General features: G+C 53.7%; 1 protein-coding gene across 3 annotated transcripts in view; it reads right to left on the reverse strand.

Annotated features, from left to right (window-relative positions):
• Positions 1 to 1,169: 1,169 nt before the first annotated feature.
• Positions 1,170 to 20,248, reverse strand: part of CACNA1D (calcium voltage-gated channel subunit alpha1 D) — a 348,007-nt gene continuing 328,928 nt past the window's right edge. For 2 of the 3 annotated variants that reach the window (XM_068982168.1, XM_068982169.1), the window contains 8 exons: positions 11,244 to 11,360; positions 10,154 to 10,521; positions 9,381 to 9,407; positions 7,451 to 7,600; positions 6,114 to 6,283; positions 3,135 to 3,256; positions 2,030 to 2,350; positions 1,170 to 1,497 (listed from right to left, as the gene is read on the reverse strand). In XM_068982168.1, coding sequence (XP_068838269.1) covers positions 1,204 to 1,497; positions 2,030 to 2,350; positions 3,135 to 3,256; positions 6,114 to 6,283; positions 7,451 to 7,600; positions 9,381 to 9,407; positions 10,154 to 10,521; positions 11,244 to 11,360 — 1,569 coding nt within the window. In that variant the 3' untranslated portion in view covers positions 1,170 to 1,203. The remainder of the gene's footprint in view (positions 1,498 to 2,029; positions 2,351 to 3,134; positions 3,257 to 6,113; positions 6,284 to 7,450; positions 7,601 to 9,380; positions 9,408 to 10,153; positions 10,522 to 11,243; positions 11,361 to 20,248) is intronic. The other variant, XM_068982170.1, reaches the window with a different exon arrangement.

Genomic DNA, 20,248 nt, shown 5'->3' on the forward strand with positions numbered 1-20,248 from the left:
GAAATGCCAGAATATCATGAGAAAACCATGACTGTGAATGAATGCCACAGGGTCTGAGTAACCAGCTCGACCTCCTCTGCAGTGAACTCATCGGAGGGGTTATTAAAGGAAAACAAAAGACAGTTGCAACCCATGGTGGGTCAAAAGTTACAATATCAAATCACAGAACCCCTGCCCAAAGAAAAGACTGCAAATAGTCCTCTGGAATCTCTTGTGTAAAGATAGATTTATAGTGACTCAAAATATTTTAGAAAAATCTCTGTAGTGTCAAGTTCTTCTGAACTAAAGATTATACCCCCCAAAGATTTTTCACTGAATAAATGAGAATTGGCTCTGTTTCTTCTATTATACTTCTGTATAGCCCAAGTAAAAATACTAATAGTTTCTAGATTTTAGTGGGGAACTACAGTTATTAGGACCCATGGATATTGCTGCATTTCAAATACGGTACAATAATTACAAAATATAGACCATCTCTTTACAAATACAAATTATAGTATATTACAAGTCATGTACAGTAAATCTATAATTTTTAAACAAACTAGCGTATCTAAGTTTACCTGGTTGCGAGTGCAGTATTATTCCAGTTTACAGTTGCCCTTAGCCTGACAGTCAGAAATCCGACTGTCGGAGCGATGCTCTCCTGCCTGTAAACTGGCATCACATCACAGAAAACCCTGCTTACAGGGTCCTGCTTCCCCTCCCAGGATGACGGCTGGTAGGCTGGTCCTGACGTACACACTGTATTTCAGAACAGCTGAACAGGAATCAGGAAGCAGTGTGTTTTTTGGGGGGGAAAGGGTTTAAAAATGGATATGCTGGGCCCAGTGAGCGTCTGACATGCTAGACCGACGGCTGAGGTAATAACACAGGTGTGGTGATCGGCATCACCTTTAACCTCTCCCACCCCACGCCTGCGGGCGGCAGGCCAACGCTCTGGACAAGCCAGCAGGGCTCGTCTGACCCTCCTCGCTGGTCCTCTCCAGGAGGGCTGGACCCGCCCTCGCCCACACAGCTGGGGCACGGCTGTCCCCTGCCAGGTTTATGGCTTCCTTGAGGCATGACATCACTTGTTACAAAATTCTACCTGCAAATAGGGACTCCACGCTAGTGCCTAAATTCTCCTAACTACGAGGCACTTTTCCCCTGGCCCTCCGGTGCCCCACCTTGAGGCCAGAGCCTGTCAGCGGCCCCCTGGAGGGGCTACAGGGTGGTGATGCAAATCATCTCGTCTGCCAGGTCCTCCTCGTCCCTCCCAGGGTCCGGCTCCTCGTCGCTATAGCCAGGCCCGAAGTCCTGGAGCTCGTAGTCTTGCCTGTGTGAAACGGGGCCCACGTCTCCATTGGCCCGGGGATGCACGTTCCCGTTCAGCAGGTTGCTGGCTGCACTCTCCATCTCGTCGATGGTTAAGTCACAGGCGTCGGCGATTTCGTGTTTTGTCGCCGACACGAACTTTGGGTCCCTCGCGTACCGTCCTAAGCCTTCGGATATCAGAACCTGTACGGAGAAGAGGATCAGGGGCACAGACGCAGGATGACAGAAAGACCACCCCATGCACTGACTGCACGATATGCTGTTGGGACCCAGTCAGTCCTATTGGCAAGACCCCATTCAGGGTAACTAAGCCTGGAGGTAAGTGGGGATCTAAAGGAGCTCAAACACTGCACGTGGCCCAACAAGAGTGAAACCCACGGGGGACAAACGTTTCAGAATAAACAAGTCATATTTCTGGGACTAACATACACAATCCTAGGTGCAGCCAGCTGATGAAACCCACCAGGGGTGGTGTTTCTATGGTTTAGTAGCTAAGTCATGTCCGACTCTTGCGACCCCATGGACTGCAGCATGCCAGTCCCTGGTGGCTGGCATGATGTTTTCATACTTGTGATTTAAGCACCATCCTTGCTGCTAAGAAGTGGGTGGTTATCCAGGTTCAGAAGAGGCATCCTGGCTCTGGAGCCCACCCGCCCTCAGGACCACCTCCCCGGTGCCACCGTCCTTCCCGTGCAGACTTCGCAGCCACACTCACTGCCTCCACCAGGCTGTCGGCACTCCTCTGCTTGTCGCTGTTCTTGTTGTGGAAGCTGCTGGGGACGGTCAGGCTGGCTGGTGTGAACGTCCGATAGGAGATGCTGGGCTCATCCGTGTACCATGAGCTGCGGTGCAGGGACGGGAGGCTGCCATTGACCTGGTCTGGGGCCTCTGGCCGCTCGACCTGGATCAGCGGGGTATAGCACGGCGTCCAGTCCCGATACGACGGCGTGGCCGGGGGGGTGGCCCACGACCGGGTGGAGTGGCTGGGCGAGTACTTCTGGGCTTTACTGGAATCTAGGCCGGTGACTGCCATGATCTGAGGAGATAGAGGAAGCGGGGTGAGGTCCTCAGGGGTCCCAGCCTCGGGTGCCCTCAGAACAGGCCAGGCTCAAGGCCCTGGTTTATAGGGGCTTCCAAAGGATACAGCACTCTGAGTAATTCAATGAACTGGCTATAAAAACTTGGCTGTCTAGTAGACTGTGCTTTCTTTTGCCCCCAATCTATCTCTTGATCCCCAGGTGGTAATCAGTTATTCATGAAATTGCTTAGAAGCATGAAGACGACACACAAGTCGTGGAGTACAAACATGCCACCTGGATGACTCTGGGTTTGAATAGGGAAGTGCACTTAGGGCAAGCTGACGGCACCTAGCGCTCAGAGAAATGGGTTGGTTCTCTCTCGGGCAACTTGTCTGCAGCTGACACTCTGCTCAGAAGCACTACCGGGTACAAGCCTGCTTCTTCCACCTACAGCGGTGCCACGGCAGGCCTGCCCTGCATCCTTCTCTGCAAGGGGCACAGGGGACAGTGAGGCCAGGTCTGTGGCCAAGTCAGAAGCCGGGACCACCCAAGGGAAGCACACACAAGCCCGCGGGGACCCCCATGCCTACTTAGTGTGTGGCAGGTGATGCCTGGGGCCTTCCCAAAGTTTGTCCTCCATCCACAACAGAGTAGGACACAGCAATTAATGTAAAAAAGGGAAGGCGAAAAGGGACAAGGTTGGCAGAAAGACCAGAACAGGAACTCTGAGGCGGCAGCTAGTGTTTCTGTGCTCAGGACACTGGGGTCCCTTCCCTGGAGCTGCCCGGGGGGCCGGCTCACCTGTTGCTGCATCAGGCGCAGAGGCAGGGCCGTGCGGGGCGGGAAGGCAGGCGATGGCGGGGCCTCCTCCTGGCTGCTCTGCCGGCGCAGGCACTCAAAGTTGAAGGAGGACCTGCGCGGGGCTGAGAAGCGAAGCACGCGTGTGACACTGGAACCAGCGGTCAGGCCCTGGGCTCGGGGGGTCAGGGCGGCCCACCTGGATGTCCAGCAGCGGGGGCCCAGGAGGAAGCAAGCAAGGCATCCAAAGAAAAGCACCAGGCATGGTGGCGGGGGTGGGGGGTTGTGTCAGAAGTTCAGGAAGAGAAAGCAGCGCAACTGAGGGGCGTTTCCAAAAAGAGCAAGTTAATGTCTCGGCCTCCACACAGCTGTTCTCTCAGGAGGAGCCAGAGAGCCATGCTCTGACTCGAGGCCCCTGGCCCTGCACGTGGCAGGGACGCAGCGTCTCAGGTCAAACACATGACCTCACTGAAGAACCCACAGGTGCCTGCCGACTGCCTGTGCTCCTCTTCCCAAACATCCCTGGGGCCGGAGTGTCCCATGGGTGCTCCCAGGCTGTGACCACCCTTCTGTCTGCTACCTGCCCTAACAGCTCAGCCAGATAACAGGCAGATCCCCTGTGGGGCAAAGACCCAGCTTCCCTAGCCGGGAAGACAGAACACACAGGAAAGGACACCTTGAACTACAAAGAATGTGGCTAGTTGTCCGTAATAGACCACAAACAGGCTTCCCAGGTGGCGCAGTGGTAAAGAATCTGCCTGCCAATGCAGGAGACGCAGGAGACACGGGTTCAATCCCTGGGTCAGGAAGATCCCCTGGAGAAGGAAATGGGAACCCACTCCAGTGTTCTTGCCTGGGAAATCCCATGGACAGAGGAGCCTGGTGGGCTACAGGCCATTGGGTCGCACAGAGTCAGACATGCCTGAGCACCTATGCATGTCCTGTTAGCCACTCCAAACAGAGGCTTCTAGACCGGCTGAGCGATGACAAGGTGATCCAGCCTCAAGGCCCCCCAGGGTGCCAGGCCCAGGAGATCAGTCTAAATTCTGGGCCCCTGTGCACAGGCCAGAGGGCTCCCCAGGACACCTCTTGTTACTGGTGGCCTGCAAGGCAGCATTGAGTCACCTTGACATTCCTTTCTTGAACTCTGCTTTCTAAGCTCACAGGGCATTTATCCTACCCTAGCACAACTCCACACACCCCTGACTCTTACACTGGAAAACTGCAGGGACCAGCCTGGGGAGCCCCTGTGGGCATCCTGGGAGGCATGTGAAGCAGCAGAGCCCTCTTGGTGGAGGTCTGGCTCCAAAAGTGCATGGATACCAGAGATAGCCCATGCCAGCCACTGCTCAACCGGGCAGGAAACCCTACAGACAACCAGCCTGTCTCACAGGCCTGTTGTACACCATGCAGCCTTGCTGGGCCTCCTGGTCTAGCTGCTTCTGGGGAACATGGACACCTGCCATCCACTCCAGATGGCCTTCCTCCCACAGGCTGCCCGGGGCCAAACTCAAGTGTTCTAAGAGAAGGATTCCCAGGTTAGCACCACCTCTAACTTCCTCCCGGGTCAGGTGGTGGGACCAGAGGCTCAAGCCAAGAAAGGAAAACTACCACCTCCACCATTCAGAGAGCACCTTTCAGTTTTGAAAAGGGATCCACCTATGCCTTACATCTTATTTGCTCTGCACAACCAGCCCTAATGCAGAGAGCAACCTCTCTGGAGCTGAGCACATAGGAGTTCCATTGGTCTCCCTGCCCCAGATCTGAATACATGGGCAGGAGAGCAAATACAATGCATTTTACCTATTCTCACTTATAAATAAAGAGGGCAGCCAGCTGCCCACTCAGGGTCCTTGACTCACGGACGATCATGACCACCCAAGGGAGAAAAGGCGGTGACAGGAGGGCAGTGGCACTCACGGGGCCTGGGGCTCAGCCCCACCTGCACAGGCGCCATCCAGGACTAACAGAGCCCAGCACTGCTCTGTTCAGCAGCTTGTGTTTGGGGCTGTGAAATTAAATATTAACCATGGATATGGGTCTGACTGCACTTGCCCACACGACGCTGACAGCTGGGGAGAGACAGGCCTGGGCACCACCCAGCTGAACTTGTTACTATGGACAGAGATGGCAGACTCAGAGCTGATGTGTCTCATTTATTTCTGGTGACTGATTAGAGTCCTACCCCCAAATACACCTCATTCCTCAGCAAAGCCATAAGTGGATATCCCTTAACCATCAGCAAAATGTCCACGTGTCCAAAATCAAGCTGCCCAGCCAGGAGACGGCAGGAGCTGCTGCTTCATCTCTTTCCCCAGCCCACAGTCCTCACTGGGGGTAACCCAGCTCTCTTGGCAGTACTGGTGATGCCACATGTACCCGAAAACCAGCTGGCCCCTGCCCCTTCTCTGCAGGATGGGATTCCCCGGCCCTGGGATGGGAGTGCCTACCCTAGCAGTCACCACCAAGACCCCAGCAGGGGCACTGGCAGACCAAGGCAAAGGTAGGGGAGAAGAGGGCAGTGAGGTGAGACAGGAGGAGGCATGGGCACCACAAACCCTCACGTGCTCCTCAGAGCCCTGGGCCTTGGTAAGAGGCTTGGGCTCAAGTCCACTCAGCAGGCAGGCCCATCTGGGGAGTGAGCCTGTCGACACCATGATGCAGGACTTGCCTACCCATCAGGGCAGACCCCAAGCTCAAAGGCAACGATGATGCGCCCAGAAAGCCCCGCATCAAGTGCTACGAACTGTGCAACCATGGAGCCCACACTGCCTTCCCTGTTCTCAGCACTGGAGCGCTTCCAGCCCTACCATGTGGCACGTGGATGAGGAAAAAAAGAAAACCAACAGCCTCTCCATCCAGGGGGCTGCTGTTGAGGACTGAAGGCCCCGACCATGTCCGGCCCACCCCCCAGGCTGGGGCAGGCGGACAGACACACTACCCTCTGCGAGCCCGGATCCCAAACAAAAAATCTGGCCTCACATGTAGGGGTAGGAGGTAGTAGGCGTCGCCTTGGAGACCTCCGGGAATCATAGCCAACGGGCGAGTCGTCGTCCTCTGAGAAGCTTTGGGGGTGATGGTAGCCTCGAGGCCGCTCAAAGTCCAAGCTGCTGCCCGGGTACCGGTTATAGTAGCCGCAGCCATAGCTTTGCCTGGTGGCCAAGAAGGCCAGGAGAGAGAGCAAGGGCACGTGAGAGCCCAGTTAACAAGCCCACATCCACAGTCCACTGCCGCCCCCTTGGACATAGCAGGACTAGCCGAGAATGCACCCCTCGGCTCCACAGAAGATTCTAGACGGAGGACAAGGGCTGCTACAGGAACACTTCGGAGGGCAGGCCTGTGAGGAGCAAGGCGCCTATGCTTTCCCTCCCTGAGTGGCCTCAGTCCTGGCTCAGGTGTGGACTGTGGGTGCCTTGCAGGCTGGGCTAGCCCCACTTTCCCCCAGAGAACCCTCTCCTGAGGGGCTGCCAGTGGCTAGGTGGTGGCGGGAGGGTGGCGCCTGGGACAAGAAAATGCATGAAGCACAGTCCCCACTCTCAGGGAGCAGAGCCAATACCCCATGCACACAGTATTCTAATGCAGGCTGGAGAAGGTTAATGCTGGAAGACAGGGCTTGGGGTGGGCCGTGAGCTCTAGGGGTGGGGGTCCTTTCAGTTCCAGTTGGGGGAGGGAGGAGCAGGCCCTTGCAGGGGGTGGGGTCAGGCCAGCAGAGGGGGAAGAGCATCCAAGGCATGGTGCTCCGAGCCACGGCCCTGAAGAAGGAAACCGAGAATGTGGTTGGCTCAGAACCAGTGGTTCCCGAAGTCAGACATCCCGAGGCCCACAGGAGGACAGGGTGGAGAGTAGGTGGGGGGGGGGGTCTGGCTGTGGCAGGCCTGGAGCATGAGGCTGGCATTTAACACCATCTCAGAGGTCAGAAGGGGCCTCACCGCACAAACACATCCACTTCGATGGGCCCCATTCACGGTGAGATGCAGTCCATGGGGAAGAGGTGAATGGCCTTCGTGCCCCTGTACCACCTGCTATCCATACGTGTCCTACAGCAAATGCCCACTTTACCCCACCCACCCTTCTTCAGGACAGAAGCCCAGGAGGCTCATCTGCTGAGTGATGCCCCTCTGACCTCTCATCCCCTCACCTCCAGGAGAGATCCCCTTGATGGGAGCGAGAAGCAGGAGCTGTTCGTGAAGCCCAGCCCAAGCTCTGGGCTGATGAGTCCCAGCCTTCAGGCCTGAAGGAACGGCCCCCACTCCACCACTCGCCAGCCTGGGGACCGTGCCCCTGCTGCCAGGGCAGTCCCTGGGCGATGGAGCCCTCACCTGCTCCCGGTGGGTGAGCTGTCATCCTCATAGTACTCCTCGCTGCTGAAATACTCCTGCTCCCCTGGGCAGCGGGGGTCCCCGAAGTAGCCGTGTATCTCTGGGTCCTCCCGGCAAATCGTCGGGAACTGCTCATCTCCCGAGTCAGACCTGCAGTGGGGAGAGAGGAGCTGAGCGGCCGGGCGGGTGGCGGCAGCTCCTCCGGCCGTGCCTCGCGGTGGCCAGAGCATCCCTGCCCGGGGAGTGCTCCTGCCTCGGGGGGGCTAGACTCTGCTACTGCCCCTGGCAGTGGTGGTGGACGTGTGTGTGCATGCATGCGGCTAGGTGTGTGCACGCCTGTGTGGAGGGGTGTGTGTGTGTTGTGGGCGGGGGTGGGGGGGAGTGTGTTGGAGTGTGTGTGTATGGGGTGTGGGGGGTGTATGTGTGGGGGGAACTGTGTGGCTGTGTGGTGTGTGTGTTGTCAGTGGGGGTGTGGGGGAGTGTGTGTAGAGTGTGTGTGTATAGGGTGTGGGGGTGTATGTGTGGGGGGAACTGTGTGGCTGTGTGTGGTGTGTGTGTGTTGTGGGCGGGGGTGGGAGGAGAGTGTTAGAGTGTGTGTGTATGGGGTGTGGGGGGTGTATGTGTGGGGGGAACTGTGTGGCTGTGTGTGGTGTGTGTGTGTTGTGGGCGGGGGTGGGGGGGAGTGTGTGTAGAGTGTGTGTGTATAGGGTGTGGGGGTGTATGTGTGGGGGGAACTGTGTGGCTGTGTGTGGTGTGTGTGTGTTGTGGGCGGGGGTGGGGGGAGAGTGTTAGAGTGTGTGTGTATGGGGTGTGGGGGGTGTATGTGTGGGGGGAACTGTGTGGGTGTGTGTGGTGTGTGTGTGTTGTGGGCAGGGGTGGGGAGGTGTGTGTGTAGACTGTGTGTGTATGGGGTGTGGGGGTGTATGTGTTGGGGGAACTGTGTGGCTGTGTGTGGTGTGTGTGTGTATGCACGTATATACCAGGAAGCGCTTTCTCTCTTAGCACCGTGATGATGCCAGGACCAATCCACTGCCCTCAGAGGCTGCCTGGGAACCAACAGAGTAGATGTAGTTTGGGAAAGCAGCAAGAGAACAGACCTGGAGACCTGGAGCGATGGGCTCCAGGGCCGCCTGCTTGGGTCCCCGGGAGGCACAGGCCCTGGGCCCAGGGTAAGTTCAGAGCCTGGAGGCCCTGACCTAGGAAGGCTGACAGGAGCTTTGTGCACTGTGTCCTGGGGAGAGAGACTCTCCTGGACAACACCTGTTGCATTTTCCAAAGACGGCTCTGACCCAGGACGGTCATGTGATGACGCCCTGAAACCCAGAGGTTCTGGCCTCAGCCCTCAGCGCAGGCAGCCGGGTGCTGTGCTGCCGCTCCTCTCCAAACAGAAGACTCTGGGTCCTCCAAGCTCTTCACTCTCTCCCACCCTCCTCCAGCCCCAGTGACTTCCCCCTTGATGATCAGTAAACCCGGAGGTGGATCGTCCCCATCCCCAACACAATGACCATCCCACCCACAAGTCCAGTGAGCTCAACACACGGGGAGCAGGGCGCTCTGCATGTAGGCAGATAAAGCAGGCCCTGCTCTTCAGGAGGTGAGGGGTCACGCTTTCACAAAGCCCCCACAAAAGGCTCAACCCCACAGAGCAGAACGACTGCCCAGCTTCACAGGTCTGCTCCCCCAGCACTGTGCTGAGGCCGGTGGGGCTACAGCTGTGGGCAGGTGGCATGGGAATGTGGGCCCCTGGATGGTAACCCAGTCTCTGCAGATACAGATCTGAAAGCTCTGCATCCACAGCCTGGGGCCAGACCACCCTACACTAGGCGAGCTGGCTCTCAGGGCATGGTCACCTCCCAGCACTGGAGAGGCCCTCTGGTCCCACCGGGAACACACAGCATTTAACACATAAACACAGGCAACGAGCACATACCTAATGTAAGTTTCATAATAGCGGGTTCTATCCAGGAAAGGCATAACATGGGAGGGAGGGAGAAAATAAATGTTAAAATATTTCCAGCGAATTTTACACAAAGGATATATCAAGTTACTCCCCAGAGCCGGACTCAGCAAACTGTGGTTCCCAGGCCAAATATAGGCCATCATCTGTTTCTCTATGACCCACAAGCTAGACTTTTTAATGGACTGGCGTGCTGCAGTCCATGGGGTTGCAAAGAGTCGGACACGACCCAGCGACTGAACTGAACTGAAAGGACTGAAACAAAATCAAAGGAAGAAAAGTAGTTCGTTGCATGTGACTATATGAAGCTGGCATTTTACTGTTCACAAAGAAAGCTTTATCAGGACGCAGCTGCACACGTGTCTCCGTACTATCCATGGCAGCCTTCTTGCTACAACAGCATAGGTGAGTAGTCACAGTAGAGACTGTGTGTGCTCCAACTCTAAAACGTTTACGTTCTGGCCCATCACAGAGCAAGCTTGCCAATGCCTGTCCCTGAGTCTGTGGGACAGTTGGGGAAGGTCGAGTTTGCAGATGCTGTATTAAGGGGCAAGCTGCAGGCTGGCCTGTGGCCCTTTATCCTTTGGGACCATCACGTGGCCATTGCCTGCTAGGACCTGAGGGCACTCACAGGTGCTCATGGAAACACCCACAAGGAATCCCCCACCTCTGCTGGAGATGGAGTGAGCAAGACCTGCCTGGGGCCAACAATATGTTACCAAGTGCAAACCCGTTTGAAACGTTACCTTTTAATACTGCACCTTCTGTGAGGCTCACGGCCATGCTTGTGGAAGGAATGATGCCCGTTTTCAGACACAAGCTCAAGGTTCCCAATGCTGGGCCGCTTTCCAGGGGCAGCTTTGCACATATTGGCATTATTGAGATTGGCATTTGTTGAGCTGGGAACTTGCTTTCCTATGGAATTATGGTTATGATGGTTATGACACACCGAATTTCCTGCTGGAGGAAACAGCGGTTTCTCAGTATCACTTGCAGGTGGAATTGAAGGCCTTTGGACATGCAGGGGACGGTGGGTGGTATTGGTCTGCTGAAGGGAATCTCTCCTATCACTATTAACATGATTGACATGGTTTCCAAGCAGGGCACCATTTCTCTGCAAAATAATGGGAGACAACACCAGGTAATTTAACAAATATTTGATGCAGGCTAGCTATGTTAGGTCATTTTTTTTTTCTACATGAAAAACAAATTCTAGGTAAGCTCCGTAGGATCCCTGGAAAACAATCTGAGTGTCTCAGTGATCAGGGTGCCTGTGTGTATAGCTGCTGGTCCCCCTGAAATGAGGAAGGTTACCGATTCCTGAGCTGGGGAGCAAGCACGTGGCTGTCACTCGAGGGGGCTCTTCCAGTTGCTCCGAGGTAAGCGGACTTTCGCCCAGCAGGGCTGTTGGTGGCCCCAGCAGCTGAGGCCAGGCCGCAGGCATGTCTCTGGGCCAGGGGCTAGGAAGCAGAGGGCCGGCTGGCAGACCAAAGAGCCAGCCCGGTGGGGAGAGAGCAGGTAGGGAGGGCCGGCAGCTGCTAGAAGGACCCGGGATGCTCGTCCACACCAGCCAGTGGTTGTGGCCAAGCTCCTCCGAAGTGGCCAGTGTGCGGCAGAGGAGCAAGCTCAGAGGAGGAGCAGGCCTGGCCCTGGAAGGGGTCCTGGGGGGATGGGAAGGGTCTGCTGCGGAGGGGAAGGCAGGGTCCACAAGCCCCTCTAGGCCTGAGGGCTGCTGTGCATCCTCCAGGCTCTCTTGCAGATCGTTAACTGCCCCAACTGGACTCCTGCCCTGCTATTTCCAAGTGGCCAGTGTGAAGCTAGGCGTGGAATAATTACTTTGAACACATCTTCTTCTTCTTCTCGTTTTGCTTCCTCTGGCTCATCATCTTGCAAATCGCATGATATAGCCCGCCGGATTTCTGGCCCAATGTCATGCAGTGTCCTTAATCCCGCCTAGATCAATGAGAACGGCAAAACCAGTTAGACGACACCGGTGGCCACGGCGGGGGAGAGGGTGGGGGGCAGCCTGGGTCCTGGCTGTGCTCCTGCCTGAGTCAGTCGTGGGAAAGGAAGGTTTCTCCAGAGGAAGAAGTCAGTCCAGGGGACTGACCACTTGTCTGAATGCCCCTGATGGTGTCCCTGTGGGCTCAGGGATATAGGGTGTGGTCGGGAGTTCAAGATGGCCCGGGCTAGGGTGCTTGAGGCCAGTGACCTTTCCAAACACCTCCACTCGCAGGGAACAAGGCCTGGTTACCAGTACTAGGGTCTGCCATGGCCAAGAACCCAGGCCCAGGTCTAAATGACAGTCCATGGAAGCCTGGCAGCAGAGCGCCACCTCCCAGATCTCAGGTGGGGCGAGGGGCACAGCCTGGCTGTTCTCCAGTGCGGGTGGGCAAGGGGGCTCATTGACCGTGTTCCAGATGAGGGAGTCGAGTGCAGGGGCCAGAGGGCGAGCAGACCAAGCAGCCGCCCAGGCCAGTGGTTCTGCTTCAAAGCCATGGGAGTGAGGGATGACACACACACTGCAGCCACAGCACACTCAGGACCGCAACACGGTGGACAGACGCGCACGGACCTGGGCCACAGGCAGGGCCGGCTTCCGTGGCCCGTGGGCACCTGGTCTGCAGCCTGTGCTCAGGCTGAGAATGGCCGGTGCTTGGGTCATCCTCTTAAAGACCACAAGACACTGAAAGGGGCTCCAGCCTCTGGAGGTGGTCTAAGACCAACCAGGTGAGCCCTTCAGGCCCCTCACAGACATTCTGCACTTCCCCAGGGCCCTTGCTGCCAGCCTGCCTCACCCTGGGCCCCAGGTTCCCTCGGGACAGGGCCTGGGAAAAGGCCTCCCATTGTATCTAACTGCGTTAGGGAAACATTTAAGATGCTTACAGACTATCTGTGGGCAAGGGGTAGCTCTTGGCTCCGGGAAAATTATGTTTTCACCGAAGACTTGGAGAAAACCGGCAAGCTTAATAGGGACAGTACAGTTACTCAATCCTTCACCACAAAAACACTGGCATCTCAGAGAGGCATTTCCTCCCCACCCCAGGTCTAAGGTCGCCCGTCCTGTATCCAGGCAGCACCCCTTAAGGTGCTGGCAGTCTGTCTGCACCTCAGTGGCCACTAAAGGTGTGGAGGATGTCCGGGGTCTGGCTGTGTGGGTCTCCATCTGCAGCCAATGCTCCCCAATGTGAGGGCAGTCTGCAGAGAAGGGGGGCCCTGCTCTGCGCTTCTTCCACACGCCCTGGCAGTGGGTGGGTGTAGGACATAGACACGCCTGGTAGTGGAGGGGGTGGGGTGGGGGTCAGAGAGGATGGTGGTCGCAGTCTTGCCAGATGAGGCAGGGCTGAGCCCCTCATGTGGGAATGCTCGGATGGGCCTCCTGCAGATGCCAGTCGGGGGTGGGGGATGTTCATCTAGAACCGAAAGGCGCACGGAACCGCCCAAGAGGCTCCTGTGAAAATGGCCTTGTTCATAGCAGCACTAGGCCTAGGAGAGGATCGAACCATTCTTTCAACAAAGGAGCAGCAGACTTTTCCATTTTATGAACTCTGGGGGTGAAATTGCGGCCTGGAGTCAAATCTTTAAGGTTCCCGGCTAGGAATGCTGTGGTCTCACAGGAGAACGACAAAGGTGTCGGAGGTCCAAACCCAGAACACTCCGTGGCGTGCTAAGACTGCCCCTCACTCACCTGTCCCTCTGATCACAGGCACAAGACACACATGCTCACACGTGCCCACATGTACACATACAGGCACACACATGCACGCACACGTATATACTCTCCCAGGACCCAAGCTTCCAGCACATCTGAGCCTAGGAAATCATTTCTCTTAGAGGCACACCCATACCATTCTCATGGGGACATGAAGAAGGCAACTCTAATGCCAAGTGGGTGAAAGCTCTTTCACAGCAGAGCTGCAGGCCTGCGCAGCAAGGGCGAGCCCAGCAGTACTGAGCAGCCTTCAAGTCAGCCAGGCAGTGTTCTCTAGGACACACTTATCAAGGGATGATACATTAAACCAGGGATTCACTGTCTAATTCTGGATCACTGGGAAGAAAGAGCTGTTAGCCCCTCTGAGGCTCCCAAATAAGACACCAGGTTTGAGACACCCACTGCCATTGCACAAAACAGACACAGGTGACAGGCACCGAGTATGCATCAGGGAAATCAGGTACCGTAATCCACATCCCAAGGCACCGTGGGCTGGGAACACTCTGTTTAAATAACAGCAGAGAATCCTATTCACTGTCATTCAACTGATTGGACTAGGTCTGATTAGAAGAAATAGAAAACTATTTATTTGGATAATTTTTAACATCATCCTCTGTTGATGGGTTGACATTTTACTGAAATACACATGACATAATTGCATAATAAAAACAAAAACTGTCTCCAGCATGTCTTCAATGATACACAGGATTAGGAGAGAGCAGTAAACAGACACAGGACAGAGAACTTGTTTCGAACAGAAATCATGGAGAAAATTGAGAGGTGGCCCAGGAGGCCACTTCCAAAGACAAATAAAGACAACATGTTTATTAAAGAGACATCAAAGGAGGAGAGAACGCAGCACTCTTCCCAGACAGGAAAGCAGAGGCTCAGAAATCATGATTATAGTTCGCTTGCTCCACAGAGGAAGAAACACACCTTCTAAGAGTCAGGGATTGACTTCACTCTTTCACAAGGGGTCTAAGGAAGGATAGGTGGGGAGTGGGGTGGGAGAGGAGGTGCTACAGAGGGTAGGGGTATCTGCCAGGGTTTGGAATGAGGGAAACACACGTTCCCAAACTTGAAGCGAAGCTTAAGCACAGCACCCTGAATTTATTACATATCACAAAACATGATAATGAAAAAATTTCTAGCACACATATCCAGCTAAAAGGTAGCTTAGGCTGCTCCAAAAATTCCATAGGCACAAGTTCCAATTCCCAAAGTGCAGAAATCTATCTTAAACCCTTGATAATGGTTTTTTTTTTTCCCACAGCCCTTAAAAAAAGAACATTTTTTCCCTTGAAATAAAACACATTACAATCAGGAAAATTAACTATTCTTTCATATGTCATGTTTGTGTCTATCAGCAAAATACTATTTTAATTTGAAATGTGGCCATTAGCATTTAAACCAACACAAAGCCATATTAAGTCATTCCAGTAACATCACAGAATTATGGTTTTGAATAAACACAGAATTGCTGCTATAAAATAGAAACATTATCGATTTAAGATGTCCAATCATATAAAATATTAAACAGAATCAAGCCTAGTTTCCGGTTGATTTTTAAATGCTAGATGTTCTCATATTTTAAAAAAAAAAAACAAAGAAATGTTGGCATTTTGCCTGTAGACTGCTGCTTTCAATTTTAGACACCATTTAATTGGAATTTTATAGATATTTACTCTAATGAATAAGTCTAAAAAAACACCCCCAAACTATAAAATCTCTCTAAATATTTCTGAAGCAATTGCATTATGTTATGGTGTTCTAACCTCAAATAGGAACATTCACATACCTTCTTTTCTCTCACCCTCTTTCAGGGGTAAGTTTTTCCTACCTGGTGCGTTAGAAAAGCTCTCACTGCTCGTCTCCCTAAGCTAGCATCATCCCACACACCGGTGGTCTGCCAGCTCTCAGCACATAGAAACACCCAAAAACCCCCCCTGAACCTACACTGTAACAGTGTAGATAAGAGATGTGGGTCTCCAGGTGGGACTGAGCCAGCCCATTCATCCTCGGGTGTGAGTGCCAGGCTTCCAGGCTCCAGCCCAAGAGCCCTTGCCGGGCAGAGCAGAGCCTGGTCTCTATCACAGGCAGGTCTCGCTCAGCCAGGGCTGGCCCTGCTCGGCCATCTCCTTCAAGGCGAGTTCTGGTTAACCCTTTAGCCAGATTCTTCCCCTCCCCAGTCAGAAGGGATCATTTTAGACTAGCTCCCTCAACGGAAAAGCACTGGAGATTCAGTTCTCTCAGAGCACACCTGCTCATCTACAAGCCGTCCTCCGCCTCCCCCGCATGTCCACATGCACACAGTCACACACAGGCACACCCCTTCTTTTGTCACCGCTCTCCGCCTCTGAGTGTGGCCTTTGCGTCCATTATCAACATTATGAACAGCCCTCGAGTTATATATAAACACCAGGGGCTAGCATCATGAGCCCGGCGCCCCCGTGAGTCATGCACAGTGATTCCAACCCCACTGCAAAGTCAGCCATACGGTTACCATGTAAGTTACCCCCGGGGGGACACTTCGCCGATAACAGTGAGTCTGCTCCCTTCACTTCAAAACATAAAGGAAACTTTAAACAAATCACCTAAAGTGACCTATAACATTTCCCTGCAGACGATCCTACAGAGCTCTCTGTTTTAGTTCCACCTTTCTTGGTTGTAGTTTTAACACCAGAAATGGGGAAATGCTTGCCAGTTTCCTGAAAACAGAGAGTTTTACTTAAAATGGGGGCTTAGCAGAAGTCACCAGTCACGACTACTATTCTGCTAGCATCTTTGCTGAGTGCTATCACACACTTTATCCCACCACATCCTGGGGGGAAGGGTGTGGGTGGGGGGCCAGGATTATTCCCACATGGTTAAGTGACCTGCCCACACTAGTTAAGGCTCAACTAGCAGTCCTGATGCTCAAGCCTCCAGTGACACCATGCCAACCCCACGGTATTGGATCTACAAAGAATGCTGGGATCAAGCCGCGATCACGTGCTCACTCACGACTGTGACCACACACAACTGTAGCTCCCGCCCAATCACGGTGTGACCCTTCTTCCCACTAACCCAGCTGCACTCTTGTATCACAGCTATGACAGACGATCACTCGGTACCATGAAAACTATCCTCAGCACACATTCTCATCTCCGCCATGCCACCCTCAGGAGCTGAGATCCTTAAAATCACTTCGCTCTCACACATGAATTCAGGCCACCATTCTTCCAGAACAGCACGCATGTGGGGTATGACTCTTAGTCTGAACGCAGCTGGGACTGGGCATGGACCTGGAAGGCAGGGAACAGTTCAGGGTAGGGCGAGATTATAAAAAGGCTCCAGCACCCTTTTCCTTTAGGGGGGATGTGGGCTCAGTCCCCTAGAGCAGCAGTTTTCAAAGTGCAGCCCAAGGACCCTGGGGACGCTGGGGACCCTGAGACCCCTGCAAGAGGTCACTGTGATTTGCATGGTAAAACAAGGATGCTTGTATGCCCTCATCCTCTCCCAGAGCACATTGGGGTGTTCCAAAAGGCCGCTTGACCCCTGGGGATCTCACCTCTCCAGCATCTTTGTGCTTGCATATTCTGGGTTTTAAAAATCTGTTTAAATTCCTAATGTAGTAAATACTGATAGATAAGGGTCCTCAGTACTTCTTAAGAGCACAAAAGGTTCCTGAGACCAAAACGTTTGAGAACTTGCAGCTAACCCACCCATAGACAGGCCACACCATCTCTTCCTTGGGCGCTGGGCTCCTCCCCATCCAGAACTCCTGTGAATGCTCAGGGTCTTTGTCTATACTTTCGGAAGAAACGCCCCCTCCTGGCTTCTCTGAGTGAGCCTTTGGCATGGGTGGCCTTCACTGTGCCTTAAACACAAACAGCCCCCTCTCTGAGGGCTACGCTGTGCCATGGACAACGAATTAGCGCAGGTACCTGCCCAACCAAGCAGTCGTATGTGTTAGGAAGCTCCCACCCGTGGGTGACTGACTCGTGACACATTTGGGCTAATGAGAGCTATGAGCTGGGTGTTATTCAACAACATGCCCTGGTTTAAAAAAAAAAAAATCACACTTTTTGCGATGACGTACTGTTATTTTCCTTGACTTATTTTCAGTAATTCTATCATCTCAAAGACTTGTGAAAATAAGAATCACTCTTCTCAGAGAGAAAAGATATTCTACCTTTAAGAGCAGACAACTGAGTGCCTAGTAACCCCATGGATCCACTGAACATTTAACTAGGTCACATCATAGAGTAAGTTATTTAAGAAGAGCCCGAGGTCCAATCCTACGCCTGCTGTGCCACGATGGACTCTGGCCTGCCGTGTCTTCCATCCAGGAGCTTAGTTAAGAGTTTAGCACCATGGATTCTGGTATTGGGCACCGAGTTTGCTGAGAGAGTGGCAGTCTCACATACTCCACTTGACTCGTCTCTCACAACTTTTCTACACTGAAACCTTAGCAGAAACTAAGGTTTTAGGGAAAAGGAGAGAGTTGTCTGCAGCCTGACTGTCGCCCAGGCTTCAGGGAAGCCTCGTTTAGAGCTGAGGCAGGAGGCAGCCTCCTGCGATTCCTGACTGTCCTTAACCAACTGGCCTCAGCTACCAGCCACCACCGGGCCCACGTGGGGCAAGATTCTTGCATTTCCCTAAGTTCCACCTAGAAAGTTACCATGTTCCAGTTTTTACTTATGTGGAAGGACCGTGGAGATATGTGTGTAGAGACACCAGCCTCCTGAATCACTTAGGGCTCTTCTGTGGAGGCTTTGGTGTATAGACTCAGATTTAGAAGACAGGTGTTCACTTGAGGCCTCTGACATGGGGTGCCACAGTTGGGTGTGGGGGGTGAGCACGTACATCCCTTCAGTGCTTAATAAACTTGACATCAGAGAAGGTGGGGGACAGAGGGGTCATTTGTGATGGTGGATACGCTTCTCAGGTGCCCACGGGCTGCCTCTTTTTCAGTGATGATACACCAAATACTTAATAACTGGTACATCCCAGGCACTACCCAGCCAGAGTGGAGGTGGGCCTTCAGACCAAACCTCCGCAAGCCCCAGAGGTGCCCACGAAGGGAGGAATTAGCCCTTCGGTGCCTGACTCACAGAGGGGTTTGGAGTGGGCCTGGGGTGCCAGCAGGAGGCGAGGAGACTCGCGGTACCAGGGCCACTGCTGTCAGCATCCGGATGTACCTCAGCATCGCCACAGGGGTCACCCCTGTGCCCACGCCACCACCCACGGTGCTGTGTCAGAAAGGCAGCCCTTTCCTCCCGTCCCATGGACTCTGCTGTGAGGAAAACCCACCTCGAGCTCCTAGACGTCCAACAGTCTGTGCGCGTTGGAGCAGAATCGGGGCCCAGGGCTGCTTCCCCAGCGGGACAAAGGTCAGAGAACAGAAGGCAACACGGGAGCAGGCCTCACGGCTGGGGGGCTGAGCCACGCACAGGACGGGCCTGGGCACTTCCTAGCACCGCTCTCCCCGCGGTGACATGGCTCCAGGAGCCGGGCCTCCCCACGCACCGGGGCTCCACGCCCTGCACACACGCACACACGCACACACGTGCGGCCTCCAATCTGCACAGACCACGCCTTGTAACCCTTCTCTTCTCTAGACTCTTCAGGAACCTCGGGCTTTTACACTAAGGTTACTTTCGAATGCTGACTCCAAAACTCAGATTGACTCCTCTGGGCATCTTGGGTTCAGGGTCAGGTGCACTGACCCCTCAACCACTGCTTGGAGTTGGCTTAGAATGTCAGATGGAGCCCCCTCGCAAAGCAACTTCTTGCGCAAAAATATACCCTTTGTGAGATGTGAGAAAACAACAACCTGAGTTACTTCTGTTTACATCTTTACACGTTTCCTAGATATCTCAAAAAGGGGGAGAATTCTCTTTCTCGATAGATCACTACAAATACAGAACAAAAGATCAAAGAAAAACAAGAGTTTCTTAAAGTTCTGGTAGTAAACAGGCATATGATATTATTATTGTTGTAGTCTTAATAATAAGCAATTATACGTTCAAAGTGCTTTACAATCACTTAGCTATTCCTCACAACAGCCCTGTGAGGTAGGTCGACATTATTACCCCCATTTTACAGATGGGGAAACTGAGGCACAGAGAGGTTAAGTGTCTTGCCCAAGGTCACGCAGCAAGTGAACGCTGGCACTGGGACTAGAACCCAGGTCCCCTGACTCCCAGTGTCCTTGAAACTGGACCATACCGCTTCCAAAGAGGCATCCCTGGACTGGCTTTGAATTAGAGACGGACAATGTCGGATGAGGTTTGGGTGTGGAGGTGTTTCCCGCGGACGCGTTAAGATGGAACCTGAGGTGTCACCTGGGTTGGTCTGGGCATGCAGGTGTATGCGTCAGTGTAAATGGGGGTGTCTGCGCTTCCTGTCCTGCCCCCACCTCCCTGCACTGTGCACATGTCACTGCAGAGAGCTGAGTGGGATGGTCAGGATGGACTGGCACATATAAAAAGAACTCTGTCAGCCCAGCGCCGAGGGGCCTGCCAGTCTTTGGTAGTTCGGGCAAACTAGGGATGCAGGACTTAGGAATGGAGTCAGCTGCCCACCTTAGGCAGGTCTGCTCAATCGTTTTTATTAATCTTTTTTCTTTTTTTTTTTTTTTTTTTACTGGCCAGCATCAGGAAGTTGTGTTCATTTCATTTCTCTTGGGGGCGGCTGCCCCCCTCCTTCGCTCTCTCTCTCTCTTTCCCTTTCTCTGAGTCTCTGCTCGCAAGGGAAAACTGTTAAGCCTCGCTCGTTCCCTTCCATGAGAAGGAGCCATGTGAGCAGCGTCCACGACAAGAGGCCACGGCCCCGCAGTTGAGCCACGGGCCCCGCTTCCACCTTCCAGAAGAGTGCTTTGCTTGGAAGGGGTCTCTCTGGGGCCTTGGGTTTGCTTTTTCCTGCATTTCTCCCGAAATGCTGTTTCAGTAGAAATAAGCCCACTTGAGACTTTTCCCTTTCAAGGCCTTAGCCACAAACGCCTTCCGACTAACGAGCTTGGTGCTGTAGCTCAGGCAGAAAATTCTAAAGCATCCGTTCAAGCATCTGAAACAAATGAATCAGCTGGTGAAATCTTATCTGTTAGCATCTGTTCTTCTCTTAGATTAAAAAAGAAAAAAATAGC

This window comes from Capricornis sumatraensis, chromosome 10, assembly GCF_032405125.1.
Source record: "Capricornis sumatraensis isolate serow.1 chromosome 10, serow.2, whole genome shotgun sequence".
In the NCBI taxonomy this organism is placed as follows: domain Eukaryota; kingdom Metazoa; phylum Chordata; class Mammalia; order Artiodactyla; family Bovidae; genus Capricornis; species Capricornis sumatraensis.